The sequence below is a fragment of the Mytilus edulis genome, chromosome 4 (genome assembly GCF_963676685.1).
Source record: "Mytilus edulis chromosome 4, xbMytEdul2.2, whole genome shotgun sequence".
NCBI classification, from domain to species: Eukaryota; Metazoa; Mollusca; class Bivalvia; order Mytilida; family Mytilidae; genus Mytilus; species Mytilus edulis.
Window position 1 is genome coordinate 36,681,070 of NC_092347.1, and position 23,425 is coordinate 36,704,494.

Consider the following 23,425-nt stretch of genomic DNA (forward strand, 5'->3'; position numbering starts at 1 on the left):
ATATCTCAACACTTTCCCTATACATCTATATAATGCAGGGCTCACACTACCAGGCGACTAGGGCGAGGAATTTCGCTTTCCTGACCGTCACTTCACTTTTCCAGACCCCCAAAAGTGAAAACAAGTTGCCCTGTTGTTTACAATACTCGCTTTCAGTCGCTTTCGTCATTGGACATTTTCAATTTTTACCAAGTTAATGAAACATCAATTTTTTATTGATAATTAAAGAAATTCAGACATAAACGATTCATTTTCTTAGGAAAAGAGGTTGGAGCATTGTCTTTACAGTGTGTATAAGGTTACTTAATAAAAAGACAACTTTTTATCACTTCGTGCCCTGCCGGTTCTTTTTATTCGAAAACATACATCAACCTAACTTGTGGCAGCAAAATAAGTTTGTTACTTCATTTAAAAGTGATAAAAGTTGCCTCAAGTAAATGTGTAATCATTTTATTGCATTAAAAATGTAATGTTCCTTTCCAAATAGCTTGTCAAACATCTTTTTATTTGTAAATTTTTCTTGCATTCGTCCCCCATTGACTGTTTCTAACTACTGATCGGAACCGGACCAGCTATGACTAAAATCCATATTTTTACAATAATAACTACAGACACAAACGAAACATCTGACAGAAGAATATTGATCCCAAAAGGAAAAGTTACGCATTCCATACACATTAAAATACTTTTGGTTACATCTTATTGATTGGTGTATATAATTCCATAAAATTTTTGTAGATTGTTTCAAAATATTGTTAAAGTTGCTAACTCTGAAACTTATTCTAATATCAATATATTATGGCCCAGCTTAACTTTGTATATCTTTTGATGAGAAACACTGAATTTCATACACAAGATAGTTTTTAATCAAATTGGTATTGATATATTATAATTATTTATTTAACTTTTTGATATAAAAAAATATATTTTTAGTGCTAGATATTTAGTTGGTAGTTTCTCACAAGAACCTAAACTTAAACAGCTTTGAATTTGAACAGTTACTTTAATTGTATACTCAGATATGAATTGAACAATATAAAAAGAACATTATTTACATATGACCCTTTATACTATAGTAAAATCCAAACATTGTAGCGCAGTACTGGAATGAGCACTTCTCTTTCAAATCTCATCACTTCTCTTTCAAATCTCACCACTTCTCCCTATCAGTTTCAGAAAGAGAAGTCACTTCTCCCTATGATTCTGAAGTAGTGTGAGCCCTGTAATGTAGAATAAATAAACATATGCAATACTTCTAAAATACTTTATCTTATAGGACTTTTTAGAAACTTACTTCCAAATGCCTGAATCTGTTTTATATTGCAATTAAGTAAGAATTCCTTTCCCTTGTTTGGAAGTATACCAGTATAAATATGGATTCCCTGTAGTGAAGAGCAACAGTCAGAAGTAAAATAGAAAACAATGCGTTTACTTAATAAAAGTTTACAAAAAATTCCAGCTTGATAATTGAATTTGATATGAGTATTTTAGAAGACAAAATACTGTTAATTGTTTTGAAGCTTATTTTAACTACCGTAAATATCATCTGTAATGCAAGCACTAATTATAAATTCTTCATGGAGCTTCATTGCCATGGAGCAGTTCTTCTTCCTGAATGGGGAGATAACCTTTGATTTTTAGAGCAAAATTTGTGAATCAACAAGTAAGTTTCATAAAAGGCACTCATATATGTCTGTATTGCAGATATAAAATTCAGTCCTGATTTTCTCAAAAACAATAATATTAAAATTACTGGTAAGTGGCCATGGTATGTATAAGTTATAACATGTTTATATAGTGCAAAAAAAGATCCTTTCAAATACCATTTTTGATGAATTCATATATTATTCTATTGATATTTTCCATAATTTCATTATTATATTTTTCAACAGATTGTAGGAGACCAAAACAGTGCACCAGTAATTCTAGGAATTGAGAATACAGAGCTTGAGAAAGCATTACAGATTTTCCCAAAACTTCACTCTGCTTTATTTCCTGCGCTGGCCAAGGAATCTGCTCAAAATGATGTCACAATCTATCAGCTGTTAATGGTATTTCATTAAATTTCTTAAAACTCATCAAATACAAAATTTATAACATTCTTATATGTAGTTTGTATTCTTATCAACACATATTCAGTTAAATAATGGATATAAATTTGTCAGATATAGTGATAAACAAAGATGACAATAGTTTACTGATGTTCAAATCTTGTAAATTGATTAGGAAGAGACAAGTCTAGTTAACAAACAAAATCTGAGGGACCTGCATGAACTCTAAAAAGAGGGAGACTGAGTTAGTTCACAGGATAAAATAGGAATCGTCTCCTTTTTAAACACACATTTTGTGGAATGTTACAAGCTACAGACACTGAATTATTCAAATAAAATTAATGTTCATGTATTATCTATACTATTAAACGAGAAGACCTCATTTTGGGTGTCGCTTCTCCTCCTTCCACAATAAATTAATCATCATGCCTCTGTGTCCTATAGGTAACATGTATAGTCGCATTTGTCATCCATTCTTATGATCATTCAGTTGGGGTTATTTTGGGATAAAAACGAAAAAGAATGCGTCCAGATATTTTCCCGTCATTGGACAAAACTTTAAGTCAGATTAGACTTCCGGTTTGTATTTTTCTGTACTTTGAACATACAAAGACTATGAATAAAGTATATAAATTTGCTTTCTGCTGTCATTTTGAGTTCTAGCATGTATCATCCTTGCTTAACGTGTTTCAGTTTGGGTTATTTTGGGAGGAAAACGAAAATGAATAATATTTGCTATTTACTATCAATTAGTTTACAGTGGCGGATCCAGAACTTTTCATAAGGGAGGGGGGCACTGACTGACCTAAAAAGGGGGGGGGGGGGCATTCCTCTCATGCTTTAGTGATTCCCCATATATATAATCAACAAATTTTTTCAACGAAATGGGGGGCAGGGCCTCCAGGCCCCCCCATGGGATCCGCCTATGGTTTATAATCAACGGCGGTCACTGCGGATATATTTCTGTACATACTTACATGTATACATTTACTATGAATAACTGTATTTGTTATAATTTACTATAAATTCCTTTTCTGTACCTTGAACATACAAAGACTATGAATAAAGTATATAAATTTGCTATCTGCTATCATTTTGAGTTAGCATTCATCATACTTGCTTAACGTGTTTCAGTTTGGGTTATTTTGGGAGGAAAACGAAAATGAATAATATTTGCTATTTACTATCAATTAGTTTACAGTGGCGGATCCAGAACTTTTCATAAGGGAGGGGGCACTGACTGACCTAAAAAAGAGGGGGGGGGGGGCGTTCCTCTCATGCTTCAGTGATTCCCCATATATATAATCAACAAATTTTTTCAACGAAATTGGGGGCAGGGCCTCCAGGCCCCCCCTGGGATCCGCCTATGGTTTATAATCAACGGCGGTCACTGCGGATATATTTCTGTACATACTTACATGTATACATTTACTATGAATAACTGTATTTGTTATAATTTACTATAAATTCCTTTTCTGTACCTTGAACATACAAAGACTATGAATAAAGAATATAAATTTGCTATCTGCTATCATTTTGAGTTAGCATTCATCATACTTGCTTAACGTGTTTCAGTTTGGGTTGTTTTGGGAGGAAAACGAAAATGAATAATATTTGCTATTTACTATCAATTAGTTTACAGTGGTGGATCCAGAACTTTTCATAAGGGAGGGGGGCACTGACTGACCTAAAAGTATATATGCATGTTCATAGAGTACAGAAAAACAGAAGGTATACAAATCGGTATTTGGAAAATAGGGGGAGGGCAAAAAATGTGCCCAGTACCTAAGTACCTTTGACTTTTGATATCTCTCCTGAAATTCTCCAGTCAGTATAATTTTTTTTACAGTTTACATACGCTCTATTTCCCCGTGATTTCGCGGGTGTGTTCTAGTTTAGTTGAAAAAAGAAAAATTGAAACTGTTCATAGTTAGAAAATTGGTAGTATGGGTCTTCAATTCTTAGTTTAGAGGGCTTATGGCTATTTTATGTTGTACAAAATAAGACATTATTCTTTTTAGTGCATTTATGTGTTTTTATTATATTTGTTTTGATACATATTATTCAGGATAATGCTCCATTTGATCCCAGAAAGTTATTTGGTTGGCAGCCTGTAAACACACTTGCATCAGATGGTAAGGAAAAAGAACTAAAATCACATGCTGGTGTGCTGATTACTATTCATTAAATTAACATATTTTATAACATAGGAATGAAAAAACAAATGGATTGGATACAAGTTGCACCACAACTTAGCAATGTCTGTCCAATAATAATATAGTTACACTTATAATAAAGTTATATACTTACTTATATTGAGTTTCGATATAAATCAATTTTTTATCTGTCAGTACCAGTAGTTATATTCAATTTAAAAAAGGAGATAGAAATAAGCCTTTTTATATTGATGTACATCTGCCAAAGTTTCTTTTTTACAGATTTTCATGCCCGACCTACGATAGTAGTGGTCCATTATGTTTTCTGGTCTGTGTGTCCTTTCGTTCGTCCGTTTGTTCGTTCTTCCCTTCATTCATCCTTTTGGTCGTCCGTTCGTCTGTCCATCTGTCCCGCTTCAGGTTAAAGTTTTTGGTCAAGGTAGTTTTTGATGAAGCTGAAGTCCAATCAACTTGAAACTTAGTACACTTGTTGCTTATGATATGGTATTTTTAATTTTAATGCCAAATTAGATTTTTTTACCCAATTTCACGGTCCATTGAACTATTATTCAGAGTTTCTGTACAGTAGGATTTAAATTTCAAGTGTGTTCAAAATTAAGAATTGTTTCCAATTGAATACTTTACACTGAATGTGATGGCAATATCTGGTTGACAAAAGAATTTGGAATATTGTTATCTGTAGAAATAGACCACTTTCTTTTAGATAATTGAAAAACTTTAAAAGTTACTCCACTCCCCCTTTCAGCTAAGACATTTGAAAAATTCTGTAGCAATTTTTGACATTTTGTTGATGAATTTTGTTTGAATGCACTTTTTGTTAATCTTTTAAAAAGTAATAACCCTACATCACATTTCAATAGAAATACATTCTGTTCCATTCCATACAATTAGTTCTGATGGATGTGTATTTTAGTCATATTGCTGTTCATTTATACTTGTATTTCTCATATATTTCTAAAAAAAAGTATACATTAAAACAATACATTACAGAAAGTCCAAAAGAAATGCCTTATTTCTCTCAGCCAGACTTGGTCAATAAATATGGATATACAGAAAAAATCAGATATATGTATTACCTCAAACAGGGGAGACCATCCTTTGCTTTTGTGTCATTTCTGGCTGAAGCTTATGACATGGAACCTACTGGTATAACACAACAAAGGTAATATTCAAATGGTGCTGAATTTATGTCATATTTTTAGCTCACCTGGCCCGAAGGGCCAAGTGAGCTTTTCTCACCACTTGGCGTCCGTCGTCAGTCGTCGTCGTCCGGCGTCGTCCGTCGTCGTCGTCGTCGTTAACAATTTACATTTTGAACTTCTTCTAGAGAACCACTGAATGGAATAAAACCAAACATGGCATGAATGTTCCTTATGAGGTGCTGACCAAGTGTTGTTACTTTGTAGCCGATCCATCATCCAAGATGGCCGCCAGCAGGGGACTTAGTTTAACATAGGACGCTATGGGAAATGCATACAAATGACTTCTTTTAGAGACCCATTGAATGGAATGAAACCAAACATGGCATGAATGTTCCTTATGAGGTGCTGACCAAGTGTTGTTACTTTGTTGCCGATCCATCATCCAAGATGGCCGCCAGCCGGGGACTTAGTTTAACATAGGACCCTATGGGAAATGCATACAAATGACTTCTTTTAGAGAACCACTGAATGGAATAAAACCAAACATAGCATGAATTATCCTTATGTGGTGCTGACCAAGTGTTGTTACTTTGTAGCCGATCCATCATCCAATATGGCCGCCAGCGGGGGACTTAGTTTAACATAGGACCCTATGGGAAATGCATACAAATGACTTCTTCTAGAGAACCACTAAATGGAATGAAACCAAACATAGCATGAATGTTCCTTATGGAGTGCTGACCAAGTGTTGTTACTTTGTAGCCGATCCATCATCCAAGATGGCCACCAGCGGGGACTTAGTTTAACATAGGACCCTATTGGAAATGCATACAAATGACTTCTTCTAGTGAACCACTGAATGGAATGAAACCAAACATGGCATGAATGTTCCTTATGTGGTGCTGACCAAGTGTTGTTACTTTGTAGCCGATCCATCATCCAATATGGCCGCCAGTGTGGGACTTAGTTTAACATAGGACCCTATGGGAAATGCATACAAATGACTTCTTCTAGAGAACCACTAAATGGAATGAAACCAAACATAGCATGAATGTTCCTTATGGGATGCTGACCAAGTGTTGTTACTTTGTAGCCGATCCATCATCCAATATGGCCGCCAGCGTGGGACTTAGTTTAACATAGGACCCTATGGGAAATGCATACAAATGACTTCTTCTAGAGAACCACTAAATGGAATGAAACCAAACATAGCATGAATGTTCCTTATGGAGTGCTGACCAAGTGTTGTTACTTTGTAGCTGATCCATTATCCAAGAAGGCCGCCAGCAGGGGACTTAGTTTAACATAGGACCCTACTGGAAATGCATACAAATCACTTCTTCTAGTGAACCACTGAATGGAATGAAACCAAACATGGCATGAATTTTCCTTATGTGGTGCTGACCAAGTGTTGTTACTTTGTAGCTGATCCATAATCCAAGATGGCCGCCAGCGTGGGACTTAGTTTAACATAGGACCCTATGGGAAATGCATACAAATGACTTCTTTAAGGGAACCACTGAATGGAATGAAATCAAACATGGCATGAATGTTTCTAATGTGGTGCTGACCAAGTGTTGTTACTTTGTAGCCGATCCATTATCCAAGATTGCCGCCAGCGGGGGACTTAGTTTAACATAGGACCCTATGGGAAATGCATACAAATGACTTCTTTTAGAGAACCACTGAATGGAATAAAACCAAACATTGCATGAATGTTCCTTATGAGGTGCTGACCAAGTGTTGTTACTTTGTAGCCGATCCATCATCCAAGATGGCCGCCAGCAGGGGACTTAGTTTAACATAGGACCCTATGGGAAATGCATACAAATGACTTCTTTTAGAGAACCACTGAATGGAATACAACCAAACATGGCATGAATGTTCCTTATGAGGTGCTGACCAAGTGTTGTTACTTTGTAGCCGATCCGTCATCCAAGATGGCCGCCAGTGGGGGACTTTTGAATGAAATTAAACATGTTCCTTTCCTTATAAATGAGGTTGTGTTGTCACTTTTAGCCAAATTTTATATTTTTATACGACCGCAAATTTTGAAAAAATTTTCGTCGTATATTGCTATCACGTTGGCGTCTGCGTCGTCGTCGTCGTCGTCGTCGTCGTCCGGCGTCCGAATACTTTTAGTTTTCGCACTCTAACTTTAGTAAAAGTGAATAGAAATCTATGAAATTTTAACATAAGGTTTATGACCATAAAAGGAAGGTTGGTATTGATTTTGGGAGTTTTGGTCCCAACATTTTAGGAATAAGGGGCCAAAAAGGGCCCAAATAAGCATTTTCTTGGTTTTCGCACCATAACTTTAGTTTAAGTTAATAGAAATCTATGAAATTTTGACACAAGGTTTATGACCACAAAAGAAAGATTGGGATTGATTTTGGGAGTTTTGGTTTCAATAGTTTAGGAATAAGGGGCCAATAAAGGGCCCAAATAAGCATTTTTCTTGGTTTTTGCACAATAACCTTAGGTTAAGTAAATGGAAATCTATGAAATTTAAACACAATGTTTATGACCACAAAAGGAAGGTTGGTATTTATTTTGGGAGTTTAGGACCCAACAGATTAGGAATTAGGGGCCAAAAAGGGACCCAAATAAGCATTTTTCTTGGTTTTCGCACTATAATGTTAGTATAAGTAAATACAAATCTATGAAATTTAAACACAAGGCTTATGACCATAAAAGGAAGGTTGGTATTGATTTTGGGAGTTTTGGTCCCAACAGTTTAGGAAAAAGGGGCCCAAAGGGTCCAAAATTAAACTTTGTTTGATTTCATCAAAATTGAATAATTGGGGTTCTTTGATATGCCGAATCTAACTGTATATGTAGATTCTCAACTTTTGGTCCAGTTTTCAAATTGGTCTACATTAAGGTCCAAAGGGTCCAAAATTAAACTTAGTTTGATTTTGACAAAAAATGAATCGGTTGGGTTCTTTGATATGTTGAATCTAAAAATGTACTTAGATTCTTGATTATTGAAGTTTTTTTGGTCCAGTTTTCAAATTGGTCTACATTAAGGTCCAAAGGGTCCAAAATTAAACTTTGTTTGATTTCATCAAAAATTGAATCCTTGGGGTTCTTTGATATGCCAAATCTAACTGTGTATGTAGATTCTTCATTTTTGGTCCTGTTTTCAAATTTCAAATTCTACATTAAAGTCCAAAGGGTCCAAAATTAAACTAAGTTTGATTTTAACAAAAATTGAATTCTTGGGCCTCTTTGATATGCTGAATCTAAACATGTACTTAGATTTTTGATTATGGGCCCAGCTTTCAAGTTGGTCCAAATCAGGATCTAAAATTATTATATTAAGTATTGTGCAATAGCAAGTCTTTTCAATTGCACAGTATTGTGCAATGGCAAGAAATATCTAATTGCACAATATTGTGAAATAGCAATTTTTTTTTTAATTAGAGTTATCTTTCTTTGTCCAGAATAGTAAGCAAGAAATATCCTATTTGTGCAATAGCAAGAATTTTTTTTAATTGGAGTTATCTTTCTTTGTCCAGAATCAACTTAAATCTTTGTTATATACAATATACAATGTATATACACTTTTTACTACCAACTGATAAATTTAAATAATCTTTACCATTCAGTGATAACAAGCAGTTTTTTTACATTTTAATATTTTATGATGTATTTAAATGAGTAGTTATTGTTGCAAACTCCATTAGAAATTTGAATTGATATCAGTTTTGAAAAAGGGAAACGGGGATGTGAAAAAAAAGGGGGGGAGGGGGTAAATTTTTCTCATTTCAGATTTCATAAATAAAAAGAAAATTTCTTCAAACATTTTTTTGAGAGGATTAATATTCAACAGCATAGTGATTTGCTCAAAGGCAAAAAAAACCTTTTAAGTTCATTAGACCACATTCATTCTGTGTCAGAAACCTATGCTGTGTCAACTATTTAATTTTGGATTTAAAAAGTTTGAAGAAGAAATCTTTAATTGATTTGTAAAATCTTGGCATTTGTTTTGTGTAAAAAAAAACCATGTAATGTCAAAAATTTGATCACAATCCAAATTCAGAGCTGTATCATGCTTGAATGTTTTGTCCATACTTGCCCCAACTGTTCAGGGTTCGACCTCTGCGGTCGTATAAAGCTGCGCCCTGCGGAGCACCTGGTTTTATATGATTTCAAAAACCCAAGTAGAATCAGGTGAGCGATACAGGCTCTTGAGAGCCTCTAGTGTTTTTTAAAAGGGACTAGAAAGATTTGAGAATTAATTTTGTGGCCATAAATTATGTGTATGGACAACACATTTGATTTGGGTTACAAATTGCAGAAAACAAAATATATTACTTGATTGGTAGTTGTAATTCCAATTTTAAGGCATATAGGGGTTCTACTATTAATAATCATTGCTTTATTTATACTTTCTTACTATTAAATATTGATGTCTGCTTACTGTTAGTTCCAAAATGTATGCAATGTTTTTTATTGTGAAACTCCAATTTATAAGTGATAACATTTTTTGTATGCGACATGTCCTGTAATCTATTTTTTTTTGTTCATTCTTCAATACCAACAAGCAATGCACACAAAAAATTCTGAATTTCGCATATTTAATAATTGAAGACTGTGACCCATTTTATTTTGGTATGGTAATAACTGTTGGTTAATTTTTATGTTCCCAGCAACTCCTATATCTATCACAATAAGAATTCATATTGTATTTTGCCTCTGATTTAACCTATTCCTTATATTTTTATTTTTCATTTTTTTGTAGAATTCAAGATGCTACTAATACAGCACTGTGGATAGGAGTAAAGAATTTTTCCAATACACAGGTCGCTAGTACATGTGTTGTATTTATGGAAATGTTAGGTCAAGATACCTGTATATTAAGGACATATCTACAGGTTGGAAATGAAATTTTATCAGACCTCAATTCAAATATGACAGGCAATGTTGACAAAAGGAAGGAATTGGTTCAGAAGAATGATAATGATATAGGTATTTATATAGTTTGGCCATTTATAGCTTGCTATGCAGTTTTGGTTTGCTCATTGGTAAAGGCCAAATTACAGGTGACAGGCTCTTTTTGTAAAACTCTCATTTATAGAGTTATTGTCTTGTATAATAAGTATGGAGACCTATAGTTGCTAACATCTACCTCATTAGGTCTCCGGTGGAAAATTGTCTCATTGGCAATCACATACCACATCTTTTTTTCCTTTTTATATATTTATAATTTCAGCTTTTTTACTATTCCTACTAAAATTTTGTCCAAGTTGTTAGAAAGGGACTTCAATTTGAATCAAAACTTTAAAAACATTCAACAAAATACTTGTTTAAGTATAATGTCTTTCCAATAAGATTTCAAGGGAGATAATTTTGACTGGTTCGCTAAAATAGTTTTGTAATCAGTAGTTTTGTAATCATTTATGACCAGTGTTATATTTTGATTTGATGGATAAAACTCCAATGGGATCAGACAGTCAGACTTTTTTTAATGAATTGCAATAGGTGGACTGAAACTCTAACGGTCAAGTCACTAGAAATGTAACAAAGATTCATTTGTCGTTCATTTTAAGATTCTTAAAAATAAAACTCTTTCAAAGAATTATGTTTCTGGACCTTCAGTATGAAACTTTTTATCCCCTTATTGCATTTAAAAAAATGTAATTTAAAATCTTTTGTTAATACAGCCGATTCTTTTTTTTTTCATCAGTGTCATGGATATGTGCCTGTGTTTTAAAAAGAGGAAAGCATGCCAAACTATTGTTACAGAAATTAGAAGATGCCATTTTAAATAATTTGGACAAAGAAAATATCAACAGGTATTATAGAATATGAAACAATCGTCAATGCGCATGAACTGACAAATGTAAATCAATTCAAATGAGAATACTTTTAGAATTAATATATGTACAAAATTGAAATAAGATAAACATATACGGTATGATGTACAGCAACAAAGGACAAAACCCTCTTTTGAATAAAAAAAAAGATACAAAGGATAGACAGCAATGAGTTACAATCCCTTTTATAACTCTATGGCAATTTAAACCTTTCTGAATCTGTTGTATACACAAATTTAATCTAGGTGTGGTTGCCGGCGATCTCAGAAGATGAATGGATGATTTTAAGGGTCATAACCTTTATTTTTTTATGCCCCACCTACGATAGTAGAGGGGCATTATGTTTTCTGGTCTGTGCGTCCGTTCGTTCGTCCGTCTGTGCGTCCGTCTGTTCGTCTGTTCGTCCGTTCGTTCGTCCGTCTGTCCCGCTTCAGGTTAAAGTTTTTGGTCAAGGTAGTTTTTGATGAAGTTGAAGTCCAATCAACTTGAAACTTAGTATACATGTGCCCTATGATATGATCTTTCTAATTTAAATGCCAAATTAGAGTTTTGACCCCAATTTTACGGTTCACTGAACATAGAAAATGATAGTGCAAATTTCAGGTTAAAGTTTTTGGTCAAGGTAGTTTTTGATAAAGTAGAAGTCCAATCAACTTGAAACTTAGTATACATGTTCCCTTTGATAAGATCATTCTAATTTTAATGCCAAATTAGAGAATTTATTCCAATTTCACGGTCCACTAAACATAGAAAATGATAGTATGAGTGGGGCATCTGTGTACTGTGGACACATTCTTGTTGGTCTTGTGTACACACTGTTTTATAAATACATAATACCATATCTAAATGCTTCAAATTACAATTAAGTGTGGAATATAACTTAACAATTAGACAATTATTACATGAATCACTAATTAATGAGTATATTTTTAGAACCAGTTTTGAAGCAGGACAGAAGTGGACAATAGCAGTATTATTTTGTCATCTTCTACACATTCCATTGACCACAAAGTACTTAGAACTGACAGCTAAGTCAGATAGATGGCTCCCTTTCTTATGGTTCTCACAAATGCACCAGTATTCAAAAGAACAGGTATCCTTAAATGATAATCAATAAATGATTTGAAAAAAAAACAGGGATTATTTCACTCTTACACTTTGACAAAGTTAATTCACAGAATTTTAAGAATTTAACTTAAGATTAAATTGAAGACTACTACATTTTTGTACTAGTAATATACTTTATCAAATTACTTTTGCAATGAGCATATTTTTTAATTAAAAAAAGGCACAACCAAATTGTATTTTCGTGGATTTTTAATTTAGTGGTTCAGTCAAAGTCTATAAAAAAACCTATAGAAAATGTGTGCTTCCTTGAGGATTTAAATTTATGGCTCACCTTTATCCACAAAGTCCACAAAAATAGATATCTCTGAGTAATTATAATGAATCCACAGTATATCCTTGAATTTAATGAAAACAAGAACGCCACCACATGAATAATAATGAATATAATTTGCTTTTCATTTTAGCTTCAAAGTCAGCTCTATCACTTCAAAAGTCAACATCTACAGCAACATTTACATTATGTCATTGAAAATGCTGAGGTCAAAGCTCAAGGGGCAAAGGTTACTGAAAAGTCACATGACAAGAAGAAAGGAAACAAAGATGTCAGATCTAATCTGTATTCTAGGATTGGCTTAGCTAAGGACATCAATCAAGGTATTAAATTATGATTTTGGTTAAATTTTATAGAACAAAATTGACCTTTTTAATAATCTTTCAAAAATATTTCTACACTTAGTTTAGCACATTTGTTGTTTTCTATTTTTGTAACTTTACATATAAGGTCACAACATATCGTTTGTGTTTTTTTTTTATTTTGGTGTGCATGTTTTCAACCTAAGTGCTTCAAAACTAGTTTAAACATTTATGCATGGATATTTATTCTTTTAAAATCTGAATATTAGATACAGATTCGAATGAGCTTTGAAATAAAATAATTGTACATCAAGTAATTTTCACTAGTGATTTGAACTTACAACTTTTTAGAGTTGAAAATTAACACCAATATAAATCATTGCTAATTTGATAGACTTTCATCTTCCCTTACATAAATACCTTACAATTAGGAAGGGCTTAAATGATTTGTGGTCAAGTTGAATATAAAGGACTAATTATCAAGAAACAAAGTATTTGCTAAAATAACATGGTGTACTGTATTAGAATATCTCAAGTTAAAAGAAAACAAAGTTTATATTATAAATATGATTTATTCAAACTAAAAATGGTACATGTATTTGATTTTGTAAGCATGCTAATGGCAATCTGATTTTCCTGTTGTTCCTTTTCACTTTTGAAACACTTGTTTTGCTACAATTTCCTCAATGATTACTAATTTTAGATAAAACCTATTAATTACAGTTTTAAGATACAGGTTATCTATTGGTAAGAAGATGCATGATAAATCATAATAGAAGACAAGAGAAAGATAGCACACAGTCTATTGCATTGTAGGAAATTGTTCAGACCTGTTAATGTTTTTCAAATTTTGTTACTTTTGTAAAAAGCTGAAAAATATCCCTATGTATAAACTTCCGTTCTAAAGAAACAGCAGACATGAAAAACAGAAAAACTTTACACTTCAAATCGATCTTCCTGTTTCTAAGAATAAAACATATAGATAATCAATGATAGATTTAGTATGTAGTTATTCTATAGTTGTTAATTTCTGTGTCATTTGGTCTCTTGTGAAGAGTTGTCTCATTGGCAATCATACCATTCTTCGTTTTATAAATATTCTATATGTATGCTCATTGAAGAAATTTCACTGTCAAAAGAATTGCTTTATATGAAAGCAAGATTTTAAGTCAAAACAATGTTACATAAAATCTTAAGATGGACTTTGGTTATTTACATATATTTCTCTTGTCTTCTTCCTTCTTAAAATGAATTGCAACCAAGAAGATGATCCTTGTACTGACATTGAGAATGAAATATCATATATCTGACATCTTGAGCAATACTTTTTTATAAAACTGTCTGTAACAAGCACAACTGTATGCATGTCATATCACCATACTTGTATTTAATGAATTTCAGCTATACATATGATAGGTTTTTCTATATTTTCAAAAGTCAACTTTTACACGAGCCCAGTAGTCAGCACTTTTTGTGCTGACATGAATTGTCATTGATATGGTTATATTTATAAATTTATCAAACACAAGAAAAGAAATAGATAATAACGGACCATCTTAACCCAATACGAGCCTTAAGGAGGAAAAGAACAGTGATAGGAAATTATTTCTCTCTTACAGAATTAATTTGAAATTAATTGCACCCGATTTCGTATTCTTTAAATCATCAATCTGAAGCTCCCGAAAATATGGTAATCAAACATACAACCCTCGAGATACAACCATTTTTACAGAAAACTGGCCATTCCCGATAGTTTGATGAACGATACATAGTTCAAATTTAACATATAGACTAGTGATATTTATACTTTGTCCTTTACCCTCGGCGACCGAAACATTTAACAGCATTCCTGACGCGATTGGAAGCAGTACCTCTGGCCAAGGGAAGCCAGTCGAAATGGTACGGAATTGCTGATAAAATGTCGTCTATTTTGGGGAAGAAAGTTAAATGAACATTCAGACCACACAACCTATACAGTCTATACACAGCCTGACAACTTATTGTATTATTCTTTCCACGATGCAAGAGGACAAACACATGTTGGCAGAATAATTTTAACAAACATTTTCACAACAAAAACATTTTATTTTAATTTCTTTTTATAGTTTACTTCCATACTTACAATGAACTTTCACTTTCACTTTCAGTTGCTATTAATAACGTTACTTACCATTGTAACATTGTGACGTTTAAATTTTTACAACCCGATTTTGTTCTTCAGCATGATTTTATGTATTGTTTCTATCCTGATGACGGTGCCCTAGGCACCGAAACATGTCGATCAATAAATTTTCTGCAGCAGTCCCTAAAGTGTTGTTGTTATAAGACTCTCTACATTTTATAAATTTACCGTTTACAAATTTTTGAATTTTTTGAAATACTAAGGCTTTTCTACCTCAGGCATAGATTACCTTAGCTGTATTTGGCAAAACTTTTAGGAATTTTGGTTCTCAATGCTCTTCAACTTTGTACTTTATTTGTCCTTTTTAACTTTTTTGGATTCGAGCATCACTGATGAGTCTTTTGTAGACGAAATGCACGTCTGGCGTATATACTAAATTTAGTCCTGGTATCTATGATGAGTTTATTTTCATAATATTTTTAGAGGTACATAAACAGATTTCTTGTTTGGTATACAGTTGAATGAATTTTCTTAAATACAAACAAGTCATTGTTTAAGAATTTCCTTGAATTATTGACATGAAGAAAAATTCTAAATGAATATCTATGGAATTTAAAAATAATGACTCTTTTCGTGTAAATGGGGAAACAATCCATTCATATTTGAGTATGCATGCAGATTAAAGTAAACAAAAAAGAAACAATGTCTTAATAAAAAAATGGTCACTGCAGGTTTCATTTGTGACAATGTCTGCAGTTTTGTGTACACTGGTTTAAAAATTTAAGCCATATTTTTCTTTAGAGTTGATGCCACTTGTCTTTGACAGTACTGTAATGATTTTATAGGGTTATGTGTATGCGTTATATTACCTAAATATAATAATCCTATGCTTGAGTCATTAGTCGTCTAATATGCCGCTCATCAATGTGGGGACGTCCGATCTGGATAACAACTAGGGTAATGACTGCCAAATATACCATGGGGAATCCCGGAATTCCTTAATATGACGTGGTAGTTGTCCGAATGTACATTGGTAATAGTAAGACCAGTTATATGTAGTTCCGAGTATACCATATTCATAACATTCCTCCCTCTTTCTTAGAAATGAACCCGTTCTGTATAATAAAGTCATGGCACTTTCCTTTATATTTCAGCACTAATTTGTATGAACTGTTTGAAGTTTAAATACGAATAAATACATCCTTTAATTGAAATTCACTATAGTCAGTAAAGTTGTAGTTGATACATGTATGATAGATTCTCCAATGTGATGCCATATATAACGCTATAATCATTTAATTTCATGAAACACAACTAAGCTTTCCCATCTGTACACGAATTTACAAAAGAATCTATATACAAAATTTATTATGAGAGGCTTACTTTAAAAAGTGTTATACTAAATATTGATGACACAGCTTTCAGTACGACATCTTGAAGTCGCCAAACAAAGACTTCATATCATTTGAGGATAACTAATAGTCATATATTTCAAAGAGGAATGATCCAAATATCAGGACTTTGAATATGTGTGCCAAGGGAATCCTACAATATCGGATTTACTCTAATGTTATTTCCACTTCCTTCCTCTTCAATAAAAACAATGGATCTATTCCAAAAGCATTAGTTGCGGACGCTAATATGAATGCAACTACTATTTATTTAGGTGTAAAATAGTTCACTTCGTCGTTATAAAGATCTTACAAGTAGAATTCTTGGAAGAAAAGATATACCTGGTATAAGAAAGAGCCACACAATGTTTAACATGAATAAAATGATGTCGATATAAACCAACTTAAAGTTGAACTAATGTTGTTTTTATGCAGACACATCAGTTTAAAATGAATAAATGGACGTATTGTCTTTTGCTAATTTATGTCCAGCGGTGAATATCTAAAGAAATAAAATTATATCTCTAATACAAATTCCAATAAATTATACACTAGTATTCTGAACCAACACTAGTACACATATGCATGGCAGTAACTATAGCGTTCAATATAAATGTAATTCTGATATAATTAATACAGTAACTATATACATTTATTTTCAATCAAATTAAAAACATAAAAACACAACTCAAGAAACAAGTTTTTGCATGGCAACAATATCTCCATCTTCGGTTGCAGGAATATCAAATGATGTGTCCGTCACCAAACGTTCAGTCTGACCATCCTTTCTGTCAAGGTTCAGGTTCCAATCCGATCTCCCCAATGTTTTACTATGGAACCTTTTGGCCTTAGGTCTCTTCCATCTAAGTTTCACGTCTTTACCCCAACTCCTCGTTTTTTGTAACATTCCCATTGCTACTTGTTCTTCTTTTCTCTTAATTGTTCTCCTTATCTTCCTTTCACTTGTACCAGTTTCTTTTTTCTTGGTGGTCAAGTTCTGCTTTGTCATTTTTATCTGTTGTTCCAAGTTTATTTTCTTGTATTTGGACCTTTCAGTCTTCATGTAAGCTTTCCTTTCTGTATCTTTCAAAACATCTCTGACCAGATTATTAGTCTCGTTAGCTCTTGAGCATCTCTTTGCTTCCTGATTTTTTCCTGTACGTGTTTTTCCTAGTTTTGATAGTGTTCCTTCAAGGTTCAGGTTCCAACCAGGATCAATATGTTCATCTTCTGCTTTGACAGTATTGCGATGGTTAAAGGCTGTCTGTGTAAATTGCATGCTCCATTTATGTATTTGATCAAAGTGTATTGGAGTTTGTTGATCATCTGTTGCTTGAGTACTTTGATCTTTCACCTCTTTTCTTTTTGTAAGACTGGATTCTTTTCCTGAAGATAGTTCATCAGTTTGTGTCCCTTGTTCTGTCTTCATAATTTGTTTTTTGACACAGCTACTCTGAGTATCTTGAAGACTTTTTCCCTCTTTATTACAATCTTGTTCTCTATCTTCTCCTTCATCATGATTATGGGTCTTCGTATTGCCATGTGATGTCATCCAGTAACGATATTGTTTGTCCTTAAGTTCAAGTGTCAACAGGTTATCTTTGCAGTATACATAATTTGGAGTTAGGCGATCAATGATGTTGCTAAGCAACTCTAGTTCTGACTGACTTAACTGTTTATTGTCTGAATTTCTGTTAATGAACTGGTCTTTATTTTCTATTTTCTTGTGTTTGGTTTGAGTTTGCCTGACCTGATCGTATGTTAGTATACCTTGTGAATCTTCATTGACATTTATGTTTTCTTCTAAAATATATTTCTGTCTTTTTGTTGACCTGTTTTTATCTAAGTTGTTATTTTCTTTTACCATTGAGTGAACAAGTAGATGGAGTTTGTGTCGAGTTATTAACCTTGATGTTTCTTTTGGTTTACCTGAATTGATTTTACTTGCATTTATTTCCTTATCACAATCGCGTATGTGTTCGTTGGAACAGTAGGAATTGGTAGATATTTTCTGCCCGTTTTCATTGTCTTCACATATTGTATCTGGTTTGTAGTTGGGACTTGGACTTTCCTCTCTTTGTCTTATATCATCATCTTTACCTAACCAATCTGCTTCGTACTTTGGACTTAGACTTTCCTCTGACTGTTTTATATTATCATCTTCACCTAACCAATCGTTTTCGTACTTTGGACTTGGACTTCCCTCTGACTGTTTTAAATTATCATCTTCACCTAACCAATCTGTTTCGTACTTTGAACTTAGACTTTCCATTGGGTAAACTGCATCCTTCTTCATATTTTCGGAATGGTATGGTGCTGTATAATATTCTATTGAAGATTTTGATTTTTTCTCAATTGTTTCTCCTTTATGAGCCGTTTGATCTGTTCTTCGTCCTATCATAACGGGACTGTGGTCTTCCCTCTCTTCTATCACCAAATTAGTATCAACTCCTTCCTTTTCCATTGCTCCATTCCATTCCACTTCACTCAAATGTTCAGAGGGGGTATAGTATTCTGGTTCACCGTTGTTGACTATTCTAGTTGTCTCTTTGGAATCAACAGTTTTATCTGTTTCCTTGCTTCTTATAATTAGATCATGGTCTCCGGTCTTTTCAATCTTGAAATTGGGATCATCTCTTTTGTTTTCCATTTCAGGTTCCCATAGACAATTGAGCTTTAAATATCTATTACATTTTGCCAATACACAAAGATAACTTTTTGCTACATAAACAGAACCTTCGGCGACTGCTTTCACTAACTCTTTCCCTTCCTCATCACAACAAGCATTAGTGAGGTACTTTATGACCAGATGTTCTTTTGCATTTTCTGATTCATTTTGAAATGCCACTTCTACCAATTCTTCAATCCTGTCTGTAAATTCATCCAACAACTCATCAGGATATGGGAAGATATTCTCTAGATGTTTCAAAATGAGTAATGGATAGCCCATTGTGTCAAATCGGTCGTTAAAGAGTTCGCACAATGTTTCGTAGTCTGCTTGTACTGTATTTGACCTGTTCTCATAGAACTTGAATGCTTTTCCGGTAATTCTCGATACCAATGTTTGTAATTTTTGTTCACTATTCCATCCTTTCACAAAAGCTGTAGAGTCAATATCAGCTTTCAGAAGGGACCATCCGAGCGTCGCTGTTCCGTCAAAATGACTTGAGCTACTCATACTTTGAGTTTAGTTGTGATTTACTAACTAAGATTACAATAAAATCTTGACAAAAAACGAAAATTACAAGGAATTACACACAACATATATACAATACAACTGTGTAACACAACACAACCCCCACAAACAAGATTTAAAAACAAAATCACAAACACCTGTACATACAATCAGCAATATCAGAAAAAATGGTATACTGATTGTACTCTGATTTGCCAATGAAAACAAAAGTATAGCAAAAAAAAACAATCTGAAAACACCTATGACATCAGAGGATCTGACGCGCAAAGCTGCTTCAGGAATTAAATAATTTTAATAACCCTGTTTATATCATCATATAAGTCAAGGGACCTAAATATTCAAAACTTTCACATATGCATACATGTAAATAACATATAAGTGACACAATCAAATATTTTTATATTTGTCTTTCTTTTTAATATCAAATATACAAATTCATAAACTCAGAAAAAAAACTATTTAAACACAGGTATGAAATTGTAAACAATGACGTATGTATACACAATTCACAACAAATAGTAGTACAGTACAAGTTTATTATCAACACATTCTTTAATGAGTGAACACTTTTCAGACGGTAAAACCGACAAGACAATTAAATAAAATGAAAAAAAATAATTTGATAACAACTATGACATTAGAAGATCTGACGCACACAGTTGTATCAATAATTTATGAAAAACAAAAGAAAAACATACATGTATAAATGATATCTGACATCAGAAGATCTGACGCTCAACGGAATATCAATGAATGAAGAAAAAAAATGTGTTGATTTGTATTATTATAAATAAACAAAACATGAAATAAACCAAATAGATAATCAAAAACTATCCACTAGTTGTTTGTTTATAAGGTTATTTTTGTCTTATTCTCAAGGTGTATGCAAATCTGTGTATTTTGTAAATGTGTTACAAAAAGGGGGATGGGATTTTTATCACACGGAAAGTCTGATAATCACAATATAAATATGAAACGAATATATCACTCGCGCTAATATTAATAGTACTGATAAATCAGCGCGCCATGAAATAATACAATCGCTGGAGAGAAGAAACAAAGATTTTCCTCTCGCGAAAACAAAGAAAAAATATGAAATTCGGCGGGAATAAATGTCACCGATAAACCGCAGTGGGAATCAGTGGAATCGTGCCGACTTCTGACACCACTGTAATGATTTTATAGGGTTATGTGTATGCGTTATATTACCTAAATATAATAATCCTATGCTTGAGTCATTAGTCGTCTAATATGCCGCTCATCAATGTGGGGACGTCCGATCTGGATAACAACTAGGGTAATGACTGCCAAATATACCATGGGGAATCCCGGAATTCCTTAATATGACGTGGTAGTTGTCCGAATGTACATTGGTAATAGTAAGACCAGTTATATGTAGTTCCGAGTATACCATATTCATAACAGTACCAGATTTACCATGTTTCTTCACCTTTTTCTCTGTTCTGATTCATTAATGGGATTTCTGTGTATCATCATAAAAATTGATAATTTTCTTTTGAAAGTACGGATAAAACAAAACAAAATTTTAATTAAATTTGTCAATAATTTCATCCAGGTCTAGAAAACATAAAGTGAAAGTTTAAAAAACTGAATATTCAACTCAAATAGAAATAGTTAATTTTTATAGAAACATAATGCAAAAAGCTCTTTTTTTGCTAACACAAATTCTATATATACCTGCTCCCAAAATCAAATAGAATTTACCTATTTCCTTGAATTTGGTGGAAATTATAATTTATGAAGTCATATACCATCATTATTTTACTTTATATAAAGATAAGGAGATGTCATTTATGCCATTTATCATTGCTATGGAATCATTTATTTTCAAGGTTGCCAATTCATTGATTAATAAAAAACTAAATATTTGTGGATATTTAATTATGTAGTTTTGCTGAAGTCTACATAAAAAAGAGACTATGTCAATCATTTAAATTTTTGGTTTACCTATAAAAAGAAATTTATAAAACCTGATATCCCATGAATGAAAATGAATCCACAATTAATTATTTGTTTGTTTGTTGGGTGATAAGTTAACAACCATTTGTTTTATTTTTACAGAAAGAAGCAGTAGTGAAGATGAAATAGAGATACAAGATGTCAGAAACTCATCTATAGAAATAGATGAAACTGAATGTAAGTGTAATACAAAGATGGAAAGAAAGTGATTTATCAGCCAACAATTACCTTTTTCCTATGAAGCCAATTTGACCTTACCTTTATTAAAACACTGTTATACACAACAGAAATAATCAATGTGGATATCATACTTCATATTAATTGGTTGATGACTTTTTAAAAAATTTGAAATTTTACCATTAATGGTATTGTTTCACACTGTAATTTCATTTTCAGTTTAAAAAAAATATCATGTTCTCTTAAGTCTTATTCAGTTATTGCTTTATTTTTATGCTATCGCCGTAGCCGATGAGGAAATTGTGTTACTCTTGTCAGTTCTGTAAGCCCCCAAAATTGGTTTCTGTTGTCTAACTTTAGTTTACCTCAACCAAATGTTATGAAATATATAAACCATGCTTACTACCACAAAACATAGATCAAGCTGGAAATAAGGGGTGTCACTCTTACTGTTCATAAAAAAAAATTCTTTTATAAACATAAGAATTACTGAATTTTTCGTTTTCCTAACTTTAGTTTGCCTCAACCATTGTTGTAAAATTATGCTCATAATCACAAATTTGACTTAACTAAGTGATTCTTGCATCTGTACGTGGGAGTTATAAAGTCAGGCTTATTTACAATCTGTGGCCCATATACACATTTTTCATTTATTTCCACAGTGATAATAAGAGATAGCGAAGCTGTGTCAGATGATTTGTTTAGTGTGGTTTTCCATGCTCAGTCCTCCAGGAGTCCATGGAAGTATCTTTTAGTCAGTGGTGTTACAGTTTATAATCCAATACTCACAGAATTAGCTGTTTGTCTTGAGGTTTGTTTATGATTCATTGTTTTTGTTTATTTTAGAAAATAGCTATGTATCTCAATAACCATACCATATAAAAGCAATGTTAAAACTTTTAGGAAGGTTTAGGGAACTTGAAATTAAATCACTATAGTAAGCTTTATTCTTGCTCAGCCCAAATTATATTACAAAATTAATTACTGTGGATTCATTTTTATTCGTGGTATATCAATTTTCGTGGATTTCGTGGGTAACAGCGAACCACGAATTAAAGAATTCAACGAAGAATAATCCCGAGAAATGTGTATTGAGTCGGATGTTTATTTCCGGTTATGTTATGCAGTCTAGTATAGTGTATAGTGTTGACTAGCGATAAACATTGTAACATAACACGTTTTTTTATTGAAAGAAGATACAAGTATTTTTATTAAATCTATAATAAATATATCTAATATCAGTGATAATTGACTTTTTAAAACTGATTAAAACTGTTCATGGAAAATAACTGCAAGTTGTTAATTACCGTGTCATAGTTTGGTTTACCAGTGATTAAACATCAATAGGATTAAGTACGGGGATATTGCCCGTAGGTAATATTGTTTATGACAGGAACATTTATTTTCACACCTTATACTTATATCACTGTTTATTATATCGTGATTAGGGAAATGAGCTTTCAATCATAAAGTTTTGAATGCGTTATAGAATTCAGACAAGAATTTATAAATTGTAAAACAAACAACTAAGCAGTTGTCTCTGTCCATTATTGTAATCGAAGTTATCAATGAACACTTTAACCAAGAATGACCAAGCGAGCTTTTTCAATGAATTCCTTCTTTTTTGTTTTGTTTTATTATTGATCAAACCAAGGGGGTTATATGA

General features: G+C 32.7%; 1 protein-coding gene across 2 annotated transcripts in view; it reads left to right on the top strand.

Annotated features, from left to right (window-relative positions):
* Window positions 1–23,425, top strand: part of LOC139519622 (spatacsin-like) — a 64,879-nt gene that overhangs the window by 13,030 nt on the left and 28,424 nt on the right. The window contains exons 16-25 of one of the 2 annotated variants that reach the window (XM_071311816.1): window positions 1,893–2,051; window positions 4,120–4,186; window positions 5,219–5,390; window positions 10,118–10,344; window positions 11,063–11,171; window positions 12,126–12,285; window positions 12,725–12,914; window positions 13,617–13,640; window positions 21,685–21,759; window positions 22,422–22,570. In XM_071311816.1, coding sequence (XP_071167917.1) covers window positions 1,893–2,051; window positions 4,120–4,186; window positions 5,219–5,390; window positions 10,118–10,344; window positions 11,063–11,171; window positions 12,126–12,285; window positions 12,725–12,914; window positions 13,617–13,640; window positions 21,685–21,759; window positions 22,422–22,570 — 1,332 coding nt within the window. The remainder of the gene's footprint in view (window positions 1–1,892; window positions 2,052–4,119; window positions 4,187–5,218; window positions 5,391–10,117; window positions 10,345–11,062; window positions 11,172–12,125; window positions 12,286–12,724; window positions 12,915–13,616; window positions 13,641–21,684; window positions 21,760–22,421; window positions 22,571–23,425) is intronic. The other variant, XM_071311817.1, reaches the window with a different exon arrangement.